Source organism: Lolium perenne, chromosome 6 (genome assembly GCF_019359855.2).
Source record: "Lolium perenne isolate Kyuss_39 chromosome 6, Kyuss_2.0, whole genome shotgun sequence".
NCBI lineage: Eukaryota > Viridiplantae > Streptophyta > Magnoliopsida > Poales > Poaceae > Lolium > Lolium perenne.
The window spans coordinates 83,073,287-83,095,210 of NC_067249.2; the positions used below are offsets into that span (position 1 = coordinate 83,073,287).

The 21,924-nt window shown below is 44.3% G+C and overlaps 5 protein-coding genes across 6 annotated transcripts in view; 3 read left to right on the forward strand and 2 right to left on the reverse strand.

The window, feature by feature from the left end:
• The first annotated feature begins 1,133 nt into the window (after positions 1 to 1,133).
• On the forward strand, positions 1,134 to 2,053 carry LOC127307853 (uncharacterized). The gene has a single exon (XM_051338631.1). The coding sequence runs from the start codon at positions 1,207 to 1,209 to the stop codon at positions 1,720 to 1,722; it is 516 nt and encodes a 171-aa protein (XP_051194591.1). The 5' UTR covers positions 1,134 to 1,206; the 3' UTR covers positions 1,723 to 2,053.
• Positions 2,054 to 2,246: 193 nt separating this feature from the next.
• Positions 2,247 to 4,400, reverse strand: LOC127307854 (protein NONRESPONDING TO OXYLIPINS 2, mitochondrial). Of its 2 annotated transcripts, none has more exons than XM_051338633.2 (3): positions 4,231 to 4,400; positions 4,022 to 4,146; positions 2,247 to 2,546 (listed from the first exon to the last, which is right to left on the reverse strand). In XM_051338633.2, the coding sequence occupies exons 1-3, from the start codon at positions 4,341 to 4,343 to the stop codon at positions 2,521 to 2,523; spliced, it is 264 nt and encodes an 87-aa protein (XP_051194593.1). In that variant the 5' UTR covers positions 4,344 to 4,400; the 3' UTR covers positions 2,247 to 2,520. The 2 variants fall into 2 exon arrangements, with proteins under 2 accessions (XP_051194593.1, XP_051194592.1); XM_051338632.2 differs by having other exon boundaries at positions 3,958 to 4,146.
• Positions 4,401 to 4,561: 161 nt separating this feature from the next.
• On the forward strand, positions 4,562 to 10,230 carry LOC127307852 (protein phosphatase 1 regulatory inhibitor subunit PPP1R7 homolog). The gene is made up of 6 exons (XM_051338629.2): positions 4,562 to 4,927; positions 5,784 to 6,014; positions 6,134 to 6,280; positions 6,363 to 6,505; positions 6,653 to 6,767; positions 9,513 to 10,230. Exons 1-6 carry the CDS (start codon positions 4,628 to 4,630, stop codon positions 9,591 to 9,593), a joined length of 1,017 nt encoding a protein of 338 aa, XP_051194589.1. The 5' UTR covers positions 4,562 to 4,627; the 3' UTR covers positions 9,594 to 10,230.
• A 3,450-nt stretch (positions 10,231 to 13,680) lies between these two features.
• LOC127307855 (uncharacterized) lies at positions 13,681 to 19,794 on the forward strand. Its single transcript, XM_051338635.2, has 8 exons — positions 13,681 to 14,014; positions 15,917 to 15,983; positions 16,068 to 16,298; positions 16,384 to 16,488; positions 16,582 to 18,752; positions 18,959 to 19,030; positions 19,286 to 19,342; positions 19,422 to 19,794. Exons 5-6 carry the CDS (start codon positions 17,848 to 17,850, stop codon positions 18,993 to 18,995), a joined length of 942 nt encoding a protein of 313 aa, XP_051194595.1. The 5' UTR covers positions 13,681 to 14,014; positions 15,917 to 15,983; positions 16,068 to 16,298; positions 16,384 to 16,488; positions 16,582 to 17,847; the 3' UTR covers positions 18,996 to 19,030; positions 19,286 to 19,342; positions 19,422 to 19,794.
• Positions 14,851 to 21,924, reverse strand: part of LOC139832447 (uncharacterized) — a 45,185-nt gene continuing 38,111 nt past the window's right edge. The window contains exons 4-5 of the mRNA XM_071822211.1: positions 15,188 to 15,282; positions 14,851 to 15,112 (exon numbers count right to left, since the gene is read on the reverse strand). Coding sequence (XP_071678312.1) covers positions 14,950 to 15,112; positions 15,188 to 15,282 — 258 coding nt within the window. The 3' untranslated portion in view covers positions 14,851 to 14,949. The remainder of the gene's footprint in view (positions 15,113 to 15,187; positions 15,283 to 21,924) is intronic.

Genomic DNA, 21,924 nt, shown 5'->3' on the forward strand with positions numbered 1-21,924 from the left:
GTTCCAGAAGCCCCTATACCCCCTGCTGCTGTCCGGAGGCCAGCCCCAAGCTCAACCTCTCGTCTACCATGTTTCTTCCTTTTGAACGATTACTTCTGATGCAGGGCACTCAGGTCTGCCATCAATCAAGAAATCAATAACATCTTAGGTTTAGCCGATCAAGGAAACACGGCCGATTCACCTGTTCCGGAATAGACTGCACGTGACATAGTTTAAGGGCTTCACTTCTATACTGTGAGATTGCTAGCAAAATCAACCGATCATCCTGCATCATCAACTTTACGCGTGAGTAGTCGGCAATCATCAAGCACACAAAAAGGTTATGTGATAAGTCATGAAAAAGGTAGGAGGGATAAGGTGATAAGGTCATGGGCAAGGGTAACGCAATTGCAATCACCTGCCACTCTTATGCATGTTTTCAGACGATAGTATAATCATCTTATCGTGCTATATATCTGCATAAGCCAGCTGCAAATTGAAATTAAGATTACCTCTGTTCTAGAAAAATATATAAGCCTTCGAAAGCTAAAATGTGAATCACTCCAATTCCACCTCTGATCGGTTTGGTAGTTTAATATTCGATTTATTGCCGCAAAATATCTTTTTGTACTTTATCGATAAAGGAAATATATTAATATCACGAACATACATTCTTCTATATTGTATATGTGCTCTCTCCATCTAACAAATAGATGTTGTTTTGGACATGCTAATCTACATCGTTTTTGATACGGAGAGAGTAGTAGATCTAGCTACATGTACGTCATTACGTGCGTATGTGAGATCAAAACCTAAACCGGCACAAAGATACGGGGCCTCACACGCGTTAACTCGTGCGACCAATCATGGGATTACACTACACGCCATGATTGCTAAGCTCTGATAAGCATATGCACCATTCACCACAGCCGCACCCTTTTGCTCGTATCGTATCATATCAAATCCAGGGCTGAGAGGCGCCCTTGACACCGTGCTTATCCAATCTCCACCATAAATTTGATCACGAGATCAAGATCTAGCTAGTCACGTGATCACATGCCCTTATACATGCTAGGTGTCCTGCGTACACAATCACACAAAATGGTCTATAAATAGCTCACATGGCTCATATAGTTGGCATCTTCACACACACACTCACGAAGAGACATCGATATCACTAGCAAGCATCACCAAGCCAAAAACCGTCACCGGACTCTTCAACTCTCCATGGCTCCCAACGGAGAAGCTTCGGTGGCAGTTGCCTCCATGGCGCCACTGTTGACAACTATTATCGGTAACCTTGGCAGTGCTTGGCAGAGGACACCATCGTGGCCCGAGCTCCACGGCAACACTGACGGCCACAAAGAGATGGAGCTACTACCATCCGTTGACTCCATCACAGAGGTGGAAGAAGCCGAGTGCGAATGTTGTGGCATGTCGGAGGAGTGCACCCCCGCGTACATCAGCAAGGTGCGCCGCCGGTTCTCGGGGCAGTGGGTGTGCGGGTTGTGCGCCGAGGCGGTGGCAGAGGAGGCTGGCAAGAGGGGCTGCAGACTCGAGGAGGCGCTCGTGGCGCACATGGGCGTGTGCAGGCGGTTCAACGGCTTCGGGAGGACGCATCCTGCGCTCTTCCAGGCTGACGCCATGAAAGGCATCCTGAAGAAGCTCTCAGGCCTTGGATCGCCCAAGTCCAACAGCCGTAGAGAGGCGATGGCAGAGAAGGCTGCGCCGCCGGCTGCGTGAAGGTTGTCACCGTTGGATCATGCTATGATCGATAACTAGCTAACTAGAGTGTCGGCTGCTACTAATTAAGGTGGTCAATGCTGTTCTCCATTCGGACCTTAACTAGGCTGACCTCTAAAAGAGTGTAGCTTAGGCATGGTTTTTTTTTGCCCTTTCCAAGCTTTTGGTTGCATTGGGTTTCTATGTACAGTATATATCTCCATGCCTTGGGTGTTCAGTGTTTTTATGGGGTTTTGTTTGCCTCTTTTACCTGCGTTAAAAGAGTGTTGAGAACCCCCAGTCTACCCGAACTTTGGGTGTATATTAACGGAGTACTATCCTTTAAACTATAGTCTACAATGCATTTGTGTATCAGACTATCAGTCCGTTTACCAGCAAATGTCCCACGGTTAACAAAATGCGTTTCCGAAAAGAATGGAAGCATAACAACACAACAATAGGAAGGCTCCGTTTTTTTTTTTTTTGAGAAATGAAATAGGTGTGTCTGGTAGCAATAAACAAGAATTGGGTTGTATACGCTAATGTTGAGTATAGTAAGATAAGGTGATCCTCAAACAAAAGGACGAACTAGAGGGCATTTCGTCCAATAATCAGACTGTTAACAAAATACAACTCTGTTCAGCCAAGGATCAAGCTTAACTGAAATGCACAAAGTAATTGCTTCCATGTATATGACATAAGGTCATTAGTACATAGCATATTAATTCCCTGAAGAACTAGCCAAAAAACAAAACCCATTATTGGAGGGAGCAAAATACTTCATTATCCGCTGCGTCTATCCCAGAGCGGTTTCTTTCATTATCGAGGCACACTGAGACCGGTCTCTGCAAGGCAGCAGGGAGATCATAAACTTCAGGTTGTCGTGCAGCAAAAGCAACCACATAAATCCTGGAGTACACCAGAAGAGGTGCTACTAACACAACAACAACAAGGATAAAACTAGCAGCAAATAACTTGATAACCTCTTAATGTGAAACCAAAAAAGCCATTAATAGCAAGTCTGAACACAAAACCACATAATTATTTAGTTCGGAAGTTCACAACTTTTAGGGTTCATGGCATGGCAAAAGAAAATAAAAATGCTCCATGATCGGACTATCAAATTCGAATTAACCGACAGACTGGTAGTTACTGTTAACCCTGTTAACAGGAATATAAATAATTCTTGATTGACCGATGCACATTTTGGGTCTGATGCAATATGAGTTCCAGTCTTCCAGAGAAGTGAACATTTCTAACAGGCAAAACTTCATTGCAATACATGCACGTGGGAAATAACAATTGGAGAATCAAATTTACAAGAAAGTATTGTGCCGATGCCATTCGTCATATCCAATGATTACAGCGGTCCAATAGTTGTTTAAATGCAGCAGAACTGAAATGATAATGTCCTATTCAAGTGAGGTTTACCATTTCTACTTTATGGAAAGGTCAAAAATAGAATGTTGTATTAAAAAAATCTGGTAAACAGTTCAAAAAATCATAACAAAGGGCACTATACAATTGTGGACTTGTGGTTCCTATTTTGAGGCTTTGACATGGCATGACCACGAAGTTGATAATTTCAACTTTTCTAGCAATAAAAGATATAGCAACAACCTAAGTGGCCACCGAATACTATCTTAAAGCAAAGCTGCTTCATAGGTTAACATTATAAAAATTAAGAATGATTTGGCAACACCGGAAAAAATACTGATAAACATTGAACTTCGGTATTCAAAATTGTCTAGCAAGCATCATATAAAATTTTCAACCATTTAGGTACCTATAGGGCAGAAACATGTGAACTATTTACTTTGCTAATCTTGTTACATTTCAATCCCATATAGTATATGGTACTTACCATTGGCTTTCAGGGATCGAATTATGGTATCATTCCAATGAATGCACAAACCGTATGCATCAAAACGATTCAAACATGCACGGCACAGCCAGGGAAGCAGACAAGTACATAGAGCTTTATAATATTGTTGCCAATTATCATGAGCATTTTCTGTTAAGTATTTGTCCGCGATTGCATAAACCAAATACAACCTCCCACCCACCTCACATAGTCACATCAATGTTCAGGAAACGAAAACTAACAGTTTAATCAGCCAATGAATAGCACCAGATGTATCTGAATCTCATGCATTCCCCAAACCAAACTGAAGCAGTCTAGTAAAATGTGTGTAGAGTGTGCCAAATTAGTAGACATTTAGTGAATAAGCAGGCAACTGGGCAGTCACGACTCACAGGCAGGAAGCAAAGAATAGATGATATCAGACTCAGACCCCCGGGTAGGAGCTGCAGAGCGTACCCTGCGACACGGCCCGGGCCACCTCCGCCCCCAGCCGCGACGTCAGCCTGGCCGCCGAGATTGCGCTGTGCAGCGGCTGCAGGGACCGCGCCAGCGCGATCTGCCGCCCCAGGGAAGAAGAAGGCCTGCGCCACACAGACCCGAGCTCAAGGCTAGCTTGGAAAACAATCCGCGATGGGAAACCGTACAAGGCGGGGTTAGAGGATTACCTGGGGGCTGAAGCGAGGGAGCGGGGGAGAGCGGCGGCCGGGCTCCGCGCGGCCGCGGGGCGCAGGAAGGCGGCTGCGACGGGGCGGGAGATGGAGCGGAGCCGCGACGCCATGGCCGGCAAGGTGGGAGCTAGGTAGGGAGGAGAGGGGAAGGGCGAATGTTTTTAGGGTTTTGGACCTTGCGATTTGAGCAACTCGATGTGCACGGGCCTTGTTGGGCTATTTCCAACCACTCGAAATGAAACTAGTCTAGGCCAGGCCCACACCCGAGGCCCGGCCCGGCCCACTCAATCACTCTCCTCCGCTTCTAGGCCAGCTTCGGCATTCTTCTCTCCCTTTCCACCACCGCTTCTTCCAGAGCTTCGCGAAAGTCCAGACCCCAAGCCCGGCGATCCCCATGGCCTCCGGCGAGGGCACCGGAGCCTCGAAGGCGGCAGAGGCCGGCGGCGAGGCGGAGATGGAGGTGCAGGAGTCGGAGCTGTGCCTCGACCTCACGAGTTGCCAGCTGCACGATCTGAGCGAGGTGGAGATCCCGTCCACCCTGGAGGAGCTCGACCTCACGGCGAACCGCCTCGCCGCGGTGGACCCCCGCATCGGCCACCTCGCCGCCCTCCGCAAGCTCTCCTTCCGCCAGAATCTCCTCGAAGACGAAGCCGTCGCGCCCCTCTCCACCTGGGATGCCATCGCCGGATTACAGGTGATTATTCTAGTATCTGTTTAGAACCCAGGGCCTGACGAATGTGGAGGTGTCCGATCTAATTATATTGTTCTTATCTCTGTTGTTAATATGCATGTGTTCGTTCGGTTTTGAGTTATTTCTACGATTTCTTTCATAGCATATCAACAAAGGCAACACCCAGCAGCGGTCTACAATAAGGAACGACTTAGGTGTAGGAAGGGAAAGTTGAAGACGATATCACATGTTATTTTATGCACATAGAGTATAGTTCTTTTTTAGATAACACCGCTGAGCAAAAGGCCAAAAGCAATGGATGTGGTGAAAATGTGTAACTCTAGTGTGATTGTTCCCATTCCAGATGTTGGTCTTTGTACGCTGCTGCGGAATTACGGAAGTTCTGAGGTGATCGATTCTGTTATGTTCCAGCTTTGGCTAATTACCAATGGTATAACAAGAATATAACTTAAACATGAAATTCGATTCTATGTAAATTAACTTCGCTCGTAGTATAACCAGCATGCTGCTCTGATAAATCTGCTGGTAGAGAAAGTTTTCTTTTGGAGAGATGGCTAAGGGCTGCCATGATCATAGATGTGACAGTGGCTGACATGATCGTAGTTGTGACAGTGACACCTGTTTTCAGGTCTACCCTTGAGTGAGCTTCAGATCAACCTGAATACATTACACGCAGGCTTGAAAATGCAATCTAAGTTTTACTCTTGAGCTTTGCTTTCCTATTCCTCCAATTTTCAGAGAGTTCAGTAATTCACGCCTTCTGACAAAATAATTTTGTGTACAATGTTTTGTCTTTTCACATACCGCAGAAATGGCGAAGTGCTCTGATAATGCCATTTAACATCAATTCCATTTTCAGGAGTTAGTCCTTAGAGATAACAAGCTTACAAAGATCCCTGATGCCAGCATCTTCAAGAGTCTTCTGGTCTTTGATGTTTCTTTCAATGAGATATCGTCCTTAAATGGGTTATCTAAAGTTTCCAGCACAGTGAAAGAACTCTATGTTTCAAAGAATGAAGTTGCCAAGATGGAAGAGCTTGAACATTTCCATTCATTAGAAATGCTTGAACTTGGTAGCAACAGATTAAGGGTAAGCATGTTGTCGTTTCTTCCCACATCACGGTGCATATGCTATAGTGCAAATCTTGGATAGAACCAAGACCCTATTACCCCCTTCCCCATGCTCTCAGATGTTCCACTATATTTCAGGTGATGGAAAATCTGGAAACGTTGACAAATCTGCAAGAGTTATGGCTTGGAAGAAACCGAATCCGGACAATTAACTTATGCGGTTTGAAATCAATCAAGAAAATAAGCTTACAAAGTAACAGGCTGACTGCAACGAATGGGTTACAGGTACCATATAGTAACTGCATTAGCTTCCTTGCTTTTTCTGATGTCAGTGCTCCTTGGTAATGTATCTTTTGTTCTTACTCAGGAATGTGTTGCGTTAGAGGAACTGTACCTCAGCCATAATGGAATCCAAAGGATGGAAGGTCTTTCTACCCTGCAGAACCTTCGTGTTTTAGATGTTTCATCTAACAAGCTAACCTCCGTGGAGGATATAGAAACATTAACCAGGTAGCATGACTCTACATTAATGCTTGTTATCAACCTTAGTGCACCAAAATAAGTGTGGAACAAGATCCAAATATCCTAAGCCATATAAACAGCTTGATAAATTATTTGTTCCGGCTCTTCTTTGACTATACTTATTTATTTTTGCAGGTTAGAGGACTTGTGGTTGAATGACAACCAAATACCATCAGTGGATGGGATAGAATCTGCTTTGTCTGGTTCACGAGAGACGCTAACAACCATATATCTTGAGAGAAATCCTTGTGTACGTACTTCATACCCATTGTCTTCATTTAGTTATGGCTTGTTATTTTCACAGTCTCATCAATTTCTGCTGAACTTGTTTATTACCATTATATTCTCTTAAGAGTTATTAAGTCCTTTTTAGCGTCATTAGGGCACTATGAAAGTAGTAATCTCCACCCTCTTTTAGCTGAAGTTTGTGCATATTGTTAAACTCAACACGGATCAAGTAGGGAAGTCTGGTGACATCAAAAGTGGACAAACCATTTATAGTTTACTGCATGGTTTCATTATTGTTCTCTTACTCTTGAGTGAGCTCTCTGTGTGTTCTGCTCTTCCATATTTGCATAGAGTACCCATTTATAACCTAAAGGGATGTCATGCTTTTCTTTAACACTAGGAAACATGCCTGTGCATTGCAACGGGAGATAAAAAAATTAGTTGTCCCAGAGGCGCAAGTAAGTTCTCGTTGGTACGGCGATAACGTGTTGCAGAAATCAGCCAGCTTCACCGTGTTCATAGAGCGCTCCGCGGTCAGGGTCGCTGCCACTGCCTCCTCTGCCCTCTCTTCCCGCCAGCCGGGCCACTCCTTGCATGTCATGTTTGATGTTCGATATGAATTCGGGTTTCATTTCTCGCTAACGAAACAGACTATACAACGTAACCAAAAAACACATGCAATATTTGTTGTTTGGTTTTTGGCTATATAGCTCAAGATCAGTTTTTCCTGGTAGTGTGTCACAATCCATTCGGAAAAATAAAGGAGAATAATGGAAGTACGAATTTAAACGGCAGTGCACTATAGTATCAACAAATGAATAGTTAACGTTGGCTAAATTTTAAATTGACAGATAAAAATAAAGATATCTCATGTAAAACATAGTAACAGTGTAAAGTAGCACATGAGTAATATTGTAGCCCCAACGAAACAAATTTATGACATGTCAGTACTCACCAGCAATACCTTTCCACACGTAAAAAAAGCAGCACCTTTAGCTGGGCCTCTTCATGCTTATGAACTGGCTGTGCTGGCACGTGCTAACCAAGATACCCACCAGGATCTAATCATTCTATTAACTTCCAGAAGTAGGATTCCATCTTTAAAATAAGCGGGGAATTAAACGACAAGAAGAGGACTAAAGTAGGCATTGCTCAGTAGCATATTATCAAGAAAGAAATCGATGAAGTCTCTCGTCAAAGGGCTCCTGGAAGCTTCAATGTTTTGGTTACCCGTTCTCCCAGCTGAACTATATTGATACTTTCAGCATTAGCTTGTGGGCCTGAACATTGTTTTTGAGAATTGCTTCTAACTGCCTGAAATATAAAGGATTGGAGGTTATGACCCCAGACCCTCCCTGTCCCCTACCTGCTCCTCTCACGGATCCACATCAAGCCCTGTCCGCAATACTCAAATACGTCAATGTAGGCAACGCGCTTTGGCCTCCAAGGAAAATCCAGTACTATATCTCAGTCGCCTCCCAATGTGTTGGCTAGGAGGAGTCTAGAGACGCCACAGATGCCGAGTCGCGATATCCAGCCCTGGCGGAGGTAGATGTACACAGCTACCTACATGCAATGGCGAGGCACCCCGCAACCGTGAACCATCAACATGGCAACACTCGACGTCAGCGAGTCGCCTTCCCTGCTTAACCATCCAGGCCACTGTTGTCATATCCTTGTATACATCTTCTTATTGAGGCAGATACGTTCTCGTTGGACTCCGCTGGTGTCCTGTCCGGCTGCCTCCTTCCCGATGCTGGATGACCTCAAGATGGACTAGAGGCCACCGGCCTCCCTCCCCGCCCGCCTCTTTTTCTGGCTGCCGGAGGTCACCATCTCCTGATTGCGGCTTTGAAGGACCAACCGCAGCCGCCTGTTTGTTGGATGTGTCCATTGTCGCCACGCTGAGAGATGTCTCGAGATAAAACCGAATTAATTGTTTATCTCCCTGGATGCGATGCGACAAGACAATTAGGGATGGCTGAGCACATATATATTGGAGGCCAGGCTTGCCTAGCTCGGCTGTTGTGATTCGAATTGTACTCTGCTGCACATACATACCAAGGTTGGTGACGTACCGAGTATGATCGGTGTCATGCATTTCCTAGCGCTGCGAGGGAGAATTTCTGGGCTGGCCCAATAAATCATCTTTGCATGGACTCGCGGACGAGCACGATGGGTTCGATAAAATGAAACCATCCACACGGCGGGTTTGATCGAAGCAAAACATCCACGTACGAAGCCACGGACAGACGATGAAACGCTAACGGACGAAAGAGAAACCTTAGCTCCTTTATTATTAGGTATAGAATTCAGCATCTTCCAAGCTTTGAACCACTTGCACTGATTCTTAGTGGCGACTGCTGACTGATTCATATTTGGTTTCTCATGGATCTGATGCTACTTATTGTGATAGTTCTATGATTTTTTATCGAGTTTGGTACAATCTGGAAATTTTACAACTAATAATGTAAATACAAAGATAAAAACTAAGAGTCTAAGATGTCACTGAGTAGAAACTTTGTGTACTAGTATTTTTGATACTATTGAGAATGGAGGTTGATTTTGGAAGGGGTGTCTCTAATGATTCTTTTGTTTTTGGTGTGATTGTCTCTTTTGATGTTAATTCCTGTATATCCAGTAATGTCCATTTATATTTTGCCTTCCTGCCTACTACAGCAATTTGATGAATTTTCCCTGAGATTGTCAATATTTCCGAGATTTTGCTAAACTGAGTCCTTATTTTGTGTGCCTTTCTTTTTTGCAGGCAAAAGCTCCAAACTATTCATCCATATTGAAGAAAATATTTCCAAATCTTGAGCAAATTGATTCGGATATGCTAACATGAAACAATCTGGCTCACTTGGCAGATTGTTAATGGTAGTTGAATCATCTGGTGCGGTGCTTATACAGGAGGAATTTGTCAGCATTCGGCATTTATCCAGTTCAGAACAGAAAATATAAGCTCTTGGTCAAGCAATGCTGCATTTTTGTACTAGTTATCTGGGGGAAATATCAGATGATATCACACTTCACATGATACCATGTTACCGCATCTCAAAATTTGAAGTTTCACGTGTCTAATTTTTTTTGAAACAAATGCGAGCGTTCACAAGATGTGTGTTTACAATCCCTATAATTTTCAGAACCAAATTCGAATTACACAGGGAGCAACAAAAAGACAAATTGATATGGGAACAGTGTCATTTGTGCTTTGCATTTTTTGTGTAACCATTCGTGTTGGACTTGTCTTTTGGTTTCTCTATATATATTTTGAATTTGGTTCTAAAAATTATAGGAACTGTAGACACACATGTCATGAACGCTCACATATGATTTTTTGAACTTTTAGATACTTAGAAATTTTGGGTTGATAATGTGAAGTATGTGGTATCATGTGGTACTTCCCCAGTTATCTCAATGGATCATTGCAAGCTTATCATTGCCAACTTTATTCTAGAGGTGCATTGCTGAAGTTGAATTCATTTCTTGCTGAGATCTATCAAAACTATATGATACGGTCAAAACATCCTTTGGTCTATGGTCAATGACCCATATGCTCATGCTGCATTGCTACAACTAAATGATACTTGTTGAAGAGTATTTGTTTCCATTTTCTTTTATTGTAGGGCTTGTTCCTATAAACTAAACCTAAGTTTATGGAAGCCAGCATTTTTCAATTTCAGACATTACTTATACTGATTGGGCTGCTGCATCTTCGACTCTTCATCTGTTAAATGTGTGGTGTCTGTTAAATTGTAGATTTATCAAGATCATTGGGATACTATACGGTTTACCTCTCAAAGCATTCAAGGCAACATCTTCATTAAAGTGGAAGCTGGTCATTTTGAAGGAAAGGGGGGCTAAAAATGTTAAAATCTACTCGTCCATGCTAAAACGTCTTACATTAGGGAAGAGAGTGATAGTAACTTTTTACAAGTTGTAGTCTGCGAGGTTGGTCTCACAGTGAAGCAGAGATTAGTTGGGGGTTTTTTTTTTTTTGAAACGGAGGTAAAAGCTTTGCCTCATCCATTAATTAAGAAGAAAGTGCCCAATTTTTAGGAGAAAATTGGTTGAAAACCAACAACACACTGAGCACCCCGACCAACCTGGCTACCCACACGAAGCACACACGTCATCGAGAAGAAAGACACTCGTTGAGGATGCCATCGAGCGTCATCGTCGTCACTTCTCCATGAGCCAGCGATTCCGACTTCACCTTAGACGACCGCCACCGAGACCCTCGCCGCGAACGACATCGGAGCCCATGTGAGCCCATGCCAAACAGTCGACCCCCAAGCACATCGAGGAGGAGGCAGCTCCGACTTCAACCGCGACCTTCATAGGAGAAAGTTGCACGCCTTGCACCAACGCAAGCACCAATCAAGTGGCATCGTTGCCACAAGTCGCCTCGCAGCTCCGACTTCACCATCACGGCAGGGGTGACGAAGAACATGCCGCAGCTCCGATCCGCTCACCACTGTCATCGTTGCCACTTAGCCCACAACGCCAACATCAACCATCTTCCACGGGTCCTTCCGACCTAAGCAGCTGCAAATCGATGCCCTCAAGAGGGAAGACGACACAAGAGCGCCGCCATCGACCGATCACGATGGATCTAGGGATTTCTCCGGAGCTTTCCCAGATAGGATGGCAAAACATCACCTCGGCGATGCCTTCAAGAAGGAAACGACGCCCGAAGCCATCGCCATCGCCGGCCTCGGCCAGCTGCCGGCCGGCCAACCACCGAGGACAAGGCATTAGCCCGGAGCTTGTCGCGCCATCCTGCTTCGTGCTTTTGGCCAGACCCACCTTCAACCCTCATCCCCCATCTCCACCGTGGCCGCCACACCCGCCCCGGCCCTGGTCAGCACCACCGGCCATCCTCCGCATGCTACCGGAGAGGGAGAGAGCTAGAGCCAGGGACGCATCACTTCACAACGCGAGGCCGTCTACCGCGCCCCCGACACACCGCCCTACAGCCGCGCCCGCCCTCCGCTGCACACCACACCGCGCCGCCAAAACGCGGCCCAGATCGGGCCCGCACCGCCCGCCGCCACCAACAGCAGCACCTCGACCCCGCACGGTCACCACGCACCGCCCGCTGCCAGAAGCGTCGCCGCGCGCCGCCGTCCGTCGCGTCGCCCACCGCCCGTCGCCGCGCCCGCCACCCCCCCCCCCCCGACGCGCCCGAGTGAGCTCCCTCTCACCAGGGGCCGCGGAGGGAAGAAGCCGCCCCGCCGCCAACTTCCCCGGGGTGCGCGCGGCTTTGCCGGACCCCCTCCGGTGGCGGCGAAGTAGGGGAGAGACGGGGTGGGGGCCGAGGTGTGGCGGCGGCTAGGGTTCCCCCTTGTCGCCAGCAACGTGGGGGGGGGGGGGGGTTAGTTGGGTTTTAGGTTTTATACAAACAAGAAGATGCAATTTTGTTTGAACTGAAAGATCATATTATGAATTGTTTTTGTTATTTTATATATGTGGTAGCAGATGTTATGAGTTTGCACTTTCAAAGGAATGGTGGCTTATTAATTCATAGATGGAAAAGAGCCATGAGTTTGTGTTCTCGAGGAATGACAGCTTATCATAGATGGAAAGCCACGTCTAGAGCGGAAATGGTGAATGGAACCTGGGTACGCGCGCACCCGTTTACGTAAAGTTTAAAATAATGCTATTTAAAAGTTTCAAAAAAATGTGAAGTAAAATTTTGCATGTATATACTATATTGATACTTACTCGTGTGTGTTTTCACGGAAAAATACCATTGTATGTGACCTACACAAAAATGATAAAATGCAAATTCCTCTATTCCTGTGAATAGTACAAATTCCTGTTCACTATTCTCATTTGGACATTTTGTCATTTTTATGCAGGTCACACACAATGGTATTTTTTCGTGAAAACTTACACGAGTAAGTATCAACATAATATGTACATGCAAAAATTTACTTCACATTTTTTTGAAATTTTTTAAATAACATTTTTTGAACTTTTCGTAAACGGGTGCGCGCGCACCCAGGTTCCAAACGTCCGGGTCGCGTCTAGAGGTGCTTTTGTACTCCCTCCAATCCGATATAATTGTTGGATCAATTACACCCTTCTAAAATCTGAAAAATGTGGTGATACTCTGCTCGTTGCTCAGAACGGAGCGGTGTGGCCCTGCCCGCCCTTGCTCCGTCAACCCAGCATGGCAACCAGGAAGGCAGCACGGGCACAACACGCCCTCGCCTTGTGTTGTCGGCACCGGTAGCGCTCCCCGCGGCCACGACCCCTCCCGCAACGGTGACAGCCTACGACCTCGGCCAGGTCCGGCTCAAGGCAGAGGCGGTGGCCTGACGCCGTTGCAGTGCTGGCCGCGCCATCACCTCCATAGCCCTCGCCGGAGGGCTAGCGGCCCTTGCGCGCTTCGAGCCAACGGTGGCCACGCGCCGCCAAGGCATCCGATCGAGCGCGTGGTCGCCCGCTACCTTCGGTCGCGCCCCTGCCGCTACAGGCTCCGGCGAGCCATCCTCCACCGCAGGGGAGCCCTCCCTGCCTGTGGTCAACGGCGTCGGGCGCAAAATTGATGACAGCCGACGGGATCCATGGCGAGGTGACCGGATTGGGGATTTCTATCGCTAACCGCACCCATCTCCTCCTTGGGTCAACGCGTGAGTGTGCGGTTTCTCTACTACTTAAAAAGACTAAACGTAATCCCTATTCTCCCCACTTTCGTCCGTTCCAACTTTTTGGTCGTCCGTCCGTCCTCCATCGAAACAGCGAAAGTCAACCAGAAATCAATCACGTTCCATATAATCACGTTGGATTTAATTCAGAAAATCAATCAGCCCCAATCAATCAGCCCCAATCAGACGGGAAATGTAAGGAATCAGCCTGCTGGAACGGACATATAAAGGAAAGCAAGCAATCAGCCGGGACGTATTACATGCATCAGCCGGGACTTTCATCGGAAGGAAATCAGATATGCATCAGCCAGGACGGACGGACGGAAGGAAATCATCTCTCCCCCCACCCACACACGCTGCCGTCTCTTCTCACCCTCACACTGCAAACACCTCGCCGCCCCGTCGTCTGCCATCTCTTCTCCGACGCCTGCCTTCTGGCAACCACCTCGCCGCCTCGTGGTCTGCCATCTCTTCGCCGACGGCTGCAATCTCTCCATCGACCTTGTTGGTTGCCAACGCCGACGCCACGTGGTCTGCCTCATTGGTCTGCAACCTCGCCGACGCCCCGTGTTCTCCTTCATTGGTCTGCCGCCTCTTCTTTGACGCCCAGGTTGGCTCTCCATCGAGTCGAAGACATCGCATCAGTTTCTTATATCTCCTGACATACAATTTTACAAAGATCATTAGATCACTGATGTAGTACAAGTTTAATTAATTCTACAAACATCCATGTTGGGCAATATATTTTGAGTCATTTGCTGAATCCAACTGCATTTGCATTTCAACAAGCCTGTTCCTTGCTGCCACCAGTGCATCACAGGAGATGTCAAGCTGCACCTATTAAGGCCATCTCAAGCTCCGTCTTCTCGCTTTCAACTATTTCAACCTTTGAATGCAACTCTGCCACATGATTCCGCAATTCTTCATTTTCTATTTTAAAGGAGTTGTTTCTCGTCACATCCTTATCGGAATCTGTCTCCATATCAAATTTCTTGCACTAGCCTTCCCATTCCTGAACTGATCAAGCTCGGAAATCAGAGCAGATGCCCATGAGTCAGAATTTCGCAACTCGCTGTCAACAGCAACCATACATTCTGCACTGTCAGAGTGGCTATCAGTTAGTGATTCCACACATGCATTGCTTGGCAGAGGTCCACACATGCGTTCTGCACTAAATACAAGTAGCATTTGAAAAACACAGAAGGTGCCAATAGAAATTTTAGCTTGTTGTCCGTACTCCTTGATCAAATTTAACCCAGGGAAATTAGGATCTTTTCAACCTATGCATATGAGATAACTCACAACGAGCGTGGTTTAACATTACATCTACATGATTGCACGCAATTTTTCAAATGAAGTGACACTTTTATATAGACTCAAAGTACTACATTGCAAAGGTTACATGCATATTTTAGTCTCATAAAAACCTTTTATATAGAATGGAAGTATCAACCAAGGGGCTAAATTATGTCAGAATATACAACCCCTTAGACTTATTAAAAGAATAATGATACCAATAAGTTAATATTGGTGATCTACAAAAAATCAGACTGAAGTTTCATAGATACACCCAGAAGGAAAGAAATGAACTTGCCTGGTCTCTATCATCATGGAAGTTGCCTCCGGCAAAAGTCTGGACTGACGATCAGTATTATAAGCTCTTGCATAAGCCACATTCTCTAATACATCAGCACCATTTAATCCAAACCTAAAATACAGTATTCACTTGTTTAGTAATCAATTTCATGTTAGCACAAAGTAAACGCTGCAACCAAGGTGAGACCTGTCTCCTATCTGGAGGAGCCTCTGTGGTCTGAATGTCCCCTCTTCATCAATGTACAGAGCCTTTCCTTCACCACCACCTTGGTCCAATGGAAGCTGAAATATATCACATTAACATATCATGAGAATATTAATCAAATGGAAGTAGACTAAGAATATTAATCAGCTGAAGCAGACTAAGAACTAACATCAATGTAGAGAATATTAATCAGTGTTGAGTGGCACTGTTGATTGGCCAGCGACAGGGGAGCAGTTGCAACCTCAGAGGGCTTGTACTATTAGTTTTCACACAAATCAGTCTCAGCGATGCCAAACTGCAACGCAGGGCATTTTCTCTGTATTTTTTTAAATATCAAATGGAACTAACTCGAATTGTAGAAATAATCCCAACTCAAGTGGAACTAACCAGTTGTAGGCATTTCATGTTATCCCAACTCAAGTGGAACTACAGAGTTGGACGCATTTCATGTTAAACATAAGTTCTGGGTCAAAATAGTAAAAGCTATATAAAAAGCGGAATACAACAAACTGGTCATAACTGTCCTCCATGCTTGTGTAATGGTTAGCAGGTAACACAAGGTAAAAAAATTGTGTACTCATCTTCACTAACAGTCTAACTTTGAACCTTGCATCATCTACCATGCGACTAGACGCAAGGAAGCTTTCTTATATCATTCATGTTTCGATACGTCTGGGAAAATCATTTTTTACTAAACTTTTGTCCTTGCAGATGGATCCGTCGAAACGGTCGAGTGAACGTACTCCTTTCAAAGATTTGTCCAACACCATCAGCACAAGTAACATTAATGATATATAATGTGCAATTCAATCAATTAATGCTCAACAGTTGATTACGTTGTGTATTTTATTTCATGTCGCAGACACCATACATGGAGGGGAACCTACAGATGGGAGAGAACGCGGTAGACAACGTCGACAGATATATGCGCAGATGGATCCACAAAAGAAAGATGAGCTACTTAAAAAGCGCCGTGAATCCTATCAACAGAAGAAAGCTAAACTACAATGCACACACCCTGTTACAAACTCAGGAGAGTCAATTGGAGGTCCATCTGCACTCACGACCCTAGAGAGCCAACCGGCTGTTAAAGGTGCACCAAACCACATGAAGGTCATAATATGGATAATTCACGTCTATAATGCAACTAAATCACACGCTCGTTATATTTTAACCAGGACAAAATGCTATGCACACGGAAGATGTTGTACCTGCTGCAAATGAGGTATTCCAACTCCAATCACCTCATATGTCATCTCAAGGGCAACAAAGTTTCATGACTGGTATGAAGGCATCTAATTTCTCTACAAACAAAAGTTTAGCTGTCTAATAATTCATATCTAATGTAGCTACATATGTTATATTTTCCTATGTAGACAATGTTGACATCGCGGTGTTGACCGTCAAGGTGTTGAGAAGTCAATGCTTACAGAGTACTTCGCGGCAAACAAATTACATGAGGAGGCCCGTTGTATCTTGTACAGGGATTTCCCCGAATGGTACACTTGGCAGAAAGGTAAGAAAGGTCAGGATAAACACTGGCAGAGAAGGGCTGTAAAAAAAGATGGTACACCTACGAAAAGGATACAGGTTGGAAGGATTGTGTCGGCTCACCCAGCGGAAGGGGATCGCTATTACCTGAGAGTCCTTCTAAACCATGTCAGTGGGGCCACCTGCTACGATGACCTAAAGACGGTTAATGGCATTCTGCTGGGATCCTTTCGTGAAGCTGCAGAGAGAAGGGGGTTGATCGAAGGGGACAACACATTGGATGACTCCCTTACTGAATCTACACTCTTCGAGATGCCTTCATCTCTACGAAGGCTCTTTGCGACAATATTGGTATTCTGCGAGCCTAGCGATGTGCGCGGGCTCTGGGATAAGCACTTTGACGCAATGTCGGAAGACTATCGCCGCAACGATCCATCCAATATTGTAGCTGAGCAGAAAGTTTTGATAGATATCAGAAATATGCTACAGTCAATGGGCAAAGACATCAAGTCATTTCCTCTTCCTGATATTGATGAGGAATTTGACAATGCCACCGGTGTGGAAAGGGAGATCTTCGAGGAGTCTGTGATTGAGCCCAACAAGGAGGACATAAATCTACAAGACTCACTTAATACGGATCAGAAGGCCGCGTATGAAAAAATTATGTCTGTTGTTCATGGCGATGAGGGTGGTGTGTTCTTTGTGGATGGACCTGGAGGTACCAGAAAGACTTTTCTGTACAGAGCACTGCTCGCAACGATTCGCGGTCAGAAAAAAATTGCTGTAGTAATAGCTACATCTGGTGTTGCAGCTTCCATAATGCCTGGAGGGAGAACAGCTCATTCCCGATTCAAGATACCACTGAGCATTGATGATGGCGGGTATTGCACCTTCACTAAACAGAGTGGTACTGCAAAACTCCTACAGTCGGCTTCTCTCATCATCTGGGATGAGGCTTCCATGACAAAGAGACAGGCAGTCGAGGCGTTGGACAACAGTATGCGCGATATAATGAGCCGTCCAGACCTGCCATTTGGTGGAAAGACGGTTGTCTTCGGTGGAGATTTCAGGCAGGTCCTCCTGTTGTCCGTAAAGGGTCGAGGGCTCAGATAATTGATGCGTCACTACGTAGGTCTTACCTTTGGGATTGCATGACTCACCTAAAGCTCGAACGCAATATGAGGGCACATAGTGATCCTTGGTTTGCGGAATACCTACTGCGCATCGGTGATGGTAAGGAAGAGGCCAATGCTGATGGTGACATCCGTCTTCCTGACGAGATATGTGTGCCGTGTACGGGAAAGAAGGGCTCCGACCTTGATAAACTAATAGACAACGTTTTCCCAAGCCTTGGTGCTAACATGTCAGACCCAAACTACATCACCTCCAGAGCAATCTTGTCGACACGAAATGACTGCGTTGATAGGGTTAATTTGAAGATGATAAATCGATTCCAGGGACAAGAGATGTTGTACCGTAGCTTTGATTGTGCGGTGGACGACCCTCATAACTACTACCCACCTGACTTTCTTAACACATTGACCCCTACTGGTCTACCCCCACATTTGTTGAAGCTCAAGATCAATTGCCCTATCATATTGCTCCGAAACATTGACCCCGCAAACGGACTTTGTAATGGCACGAGGTTGGTGGTTAGAGGATTCCAAAGAAATGTTATCGATGCAGAAATTGTTTTGGGCCAACATGCTGGAAAGAGGATCTTCCTGCCAAGGATCCCACTTTGCCCCTCTGATGATGAGATGTTCCCTTTTCAGTTCAAGAGGAAGCAGTTTCCTGTTAGGCTCAGCTTCGCCATGACGGTTAACAAGGCACAGGGGCAGACTATACCTAATGCCGGTATTTACTTGCCTGAGCCGGTGTTCTCTCATGGGCAGTTATATGTCGCCCTATCTAGATCTACTGCTAGAAAGAACGTCAAGATTCTTGTCATCCCAGATGGTGATAACAAGAAAACAAACTCTGATGAAAGCAAAAAGAAGAGGCGTCTTGTCAATACCTACACGAAGAACATAGTCTGGAAGGAGATCCTTACATCGTAGGTGACATACTTTGCACTTGTACTTTTAGTAATCACTATGCTATCTTTTAAAATTTGTGCAGATCAGTTCCATTGTGGTAATCATTTCATCTATAAATTTATTGATCTATATATGGCTTCCTGGAATGTTCTATAAAGTGTGCTTGAACTGTTCAAGATGGGTGCTGCTATCTCACTATCTTTTTCTGTTTTAACTTAAACAGGTGGCCAGCTTCAAAAGATCATTGGACTGAATGCTGAAAAGGCAGACCTTCAGCAGTTTGTCCCGTTCTCAGGTATGTAAAGGCTTAAAAAACTTCTTAAACATGTGAATTCTAAAACTATTCTAAAGCTATGGCTTCATTTCTGTAGATCAATCGTGTGAGTACATATCATTTTATCTAAGCAACTGATTTGATAAGTATTATAGGATTTGGATTTGCAGTTGCTCATCACTTCTGTATTTACCCAGAATGATTTTCTTATTTTCTAACAGTAATCAGATCTCAATTTGATTTTTCTTAATAAAGTGTTTTCTGTATGATTCGCAGGACCTCTGTTATGGGTTATGGCTGGTCCTTTTGATTTCCCGGATGGCTCGCTGACAGGTAAAAATAGTTTGTAGTTGAACAGATATTTTTTCCACAGATTTTTGTAAAAAGATATTAATGTTAAGATTGTTCTTAGGTGTTCTGGGCGTCGTCATGTACGTCAGGCCATTCGAGACTGACTTTCTAGCCCCTAGCAGCGACAGAGAGTTAGCTATCGTTGATAGCGAGTACAACATTATTTTTCTCCGCATTTTTTGGAGAAAAAGCATATTCCTACGGCAGCACTCTTTTGTTAGCCGAACTGAATAGTGCTGTTCTTGTGGCACATGACCTAAAAGTCGATCAAGCATCAAGTAAAATTTAGTTGCATTAAATTTAGATCAAGCATCCAGATGGACAAGCTGAATTAAATTTAAGTCCAGAATAATAATAATAAATAAAAACTGGAGTAGTTATTCTCTATTTGATAATGAAGTTTTAATAATTCAGATGTCATATGTGTGAAACAATGTTTTATTTCTCTATGATTGTCATTTTTCTAACAAGTTTCTATCATTTTGATTATTCATTAATTATTATATTATATTTGATCATCCTTTCGAAATCATATAATTTGCACTCATTTTATCTGAATGGTTATACAAACTTGCACAGCAGCCAACAATGCAAAATCTAACCAACAAAACAACTATATTCCACAGCTCACCTCTAATAATCTTTGCGATAGTGGAATAAGACCGCCCGAACATTTCCAAGGAAGTAAATTCTGTCAATTGTATAAACGGAACATCAATTAGATGGAGTATAGTAGTAGAAAGACAAAAATAAGTAAATTCTGTCAATTGTATAAACGGAACATCAATAAGACTTCGGAAAACTCGAACTACACTAGGCCACGTATTTCTCAGGTAGACAGCAAAAAAAGAGAAATCCAATCCCAAGACAGTAATACATATTGATGACGTGATGTACATCTCACATAATCATTTGGAACATGGCAACCTTCATGTCAGCGCAATATAGTCTTATGGAAGTTCTTAAAAATCTAATTGGAAAACATATCATAATATGGAAGTTCTCGGATCTGTTAATAAATATAGCATATTTTTTGGTGAATTGGCAAAAGGAATGTCAATCAGATCAACTAAATATTTGTATCTCCTGAATTTTCTCAATATGATGACGTCATATAAAGGCATGGATTTCTTACCATTTTCGAAACAGTCAATATCAACTCACGCTGCAATCCAGCACTTTGGTCGTCCTAACCTTCCCACAATATCAACTCGCGCATTTAATCAGCCTAGGCCGCCATGTTCCAAAATCATCAGCCCAGGAATCAGGATGTGGTAATCTCACAAATTACCTTCCTCAGGTATGTAATATCACCTTCCCACAAATTACATAATAAACCCCTAAATTTCAGTGAACAAATAATTTAAATTAACTCGGCCCATACATCACGCTATGGTAATTAAAACATTTCCCATAAATGCCCCATATAAAGGGTACACTGAACCATGACTCGGGCTAGAGATTTCGTGTATCTGGAGTTCAACATGTCCCTCCCGAATTTCATTGAGTCACAAGGCGGATCATCAGAGCAGGGAGTTCAGGTATGTAACACCCTCTCCCCCTCACGAATCAGGCATGCTTTTTTATGTATACTTTTAAAGAATTAGAGAACCTTGCCATTAGCATTAAATTCGAGTTCAAGATCGGTTCCAGACTGTAGCCTACGAACTGCGAGTACAACAATAATGGTGTCGTTACATCTTTGTAAAATTGTGGATGTTGCATCCTTCAAACTAAAGTAAACATTAAGGAATGTTTCTTGCCTCCTCGAGACAATTTTTAACTGATTCATGCAGATAATTTGAACAATTGCTTTCTACAACTTGATATCTGATTTATGCAAAAAAATAAAAAATTGTACTAAAGCAGTCATGATTGGGGACTCGATCCAGCTGGTGAATATAGGTAGTTATATAATCTCCCAGATAGTTTCGCTTTCGATTAAGAAGCTCACCGCTCCCGATTTCATACCAAAACAATGAAACTGATAAAACAGGTCCACAATGTACCGTTGACACATGGATTCATGCAATCACGTCACGCCAAGTCCAAATACACACCACTTAACCCCAAAAGACACAGCTTCACAAGCAGTTTCTACAAACCTACGCAAGAACTGAAGTATTTTTAACCGTTTACGTTGCAATGCATCATTCCATCAGGGCAGCAACTGATGTATCCTGCAACTCACAGGTCTGACTGATAGCTGCAAACTATCAAACCTAGATCGTATTTCAAAAATGTTGGGCAGGACAGATGGGCAAGGAGCAGGGAGGGAGTTAGGGCTCTGAGACACTTACTCTCTTGGTGAGCAAGCCACCGCAGCTTCTCCTGCACGGGACCGTCAGGTCCAGGCGGGTCGGGCGGTGGCGGTTGCTGCTGCTTGGTAGCGGTGGTAGCCCCCTTTTTCCCCGCTTCCTTGGCGACATCGCCTTTAAGGGAAGATCCTGGGAAGAGAAATCTGGGGAAAGAACAGAAAAAAACAAACATACTAATATGAGCCTACTGTTCAAATTATATCCAAATCTGAGCACTTCTGAAATGGTAAAATGACATATCAAGTT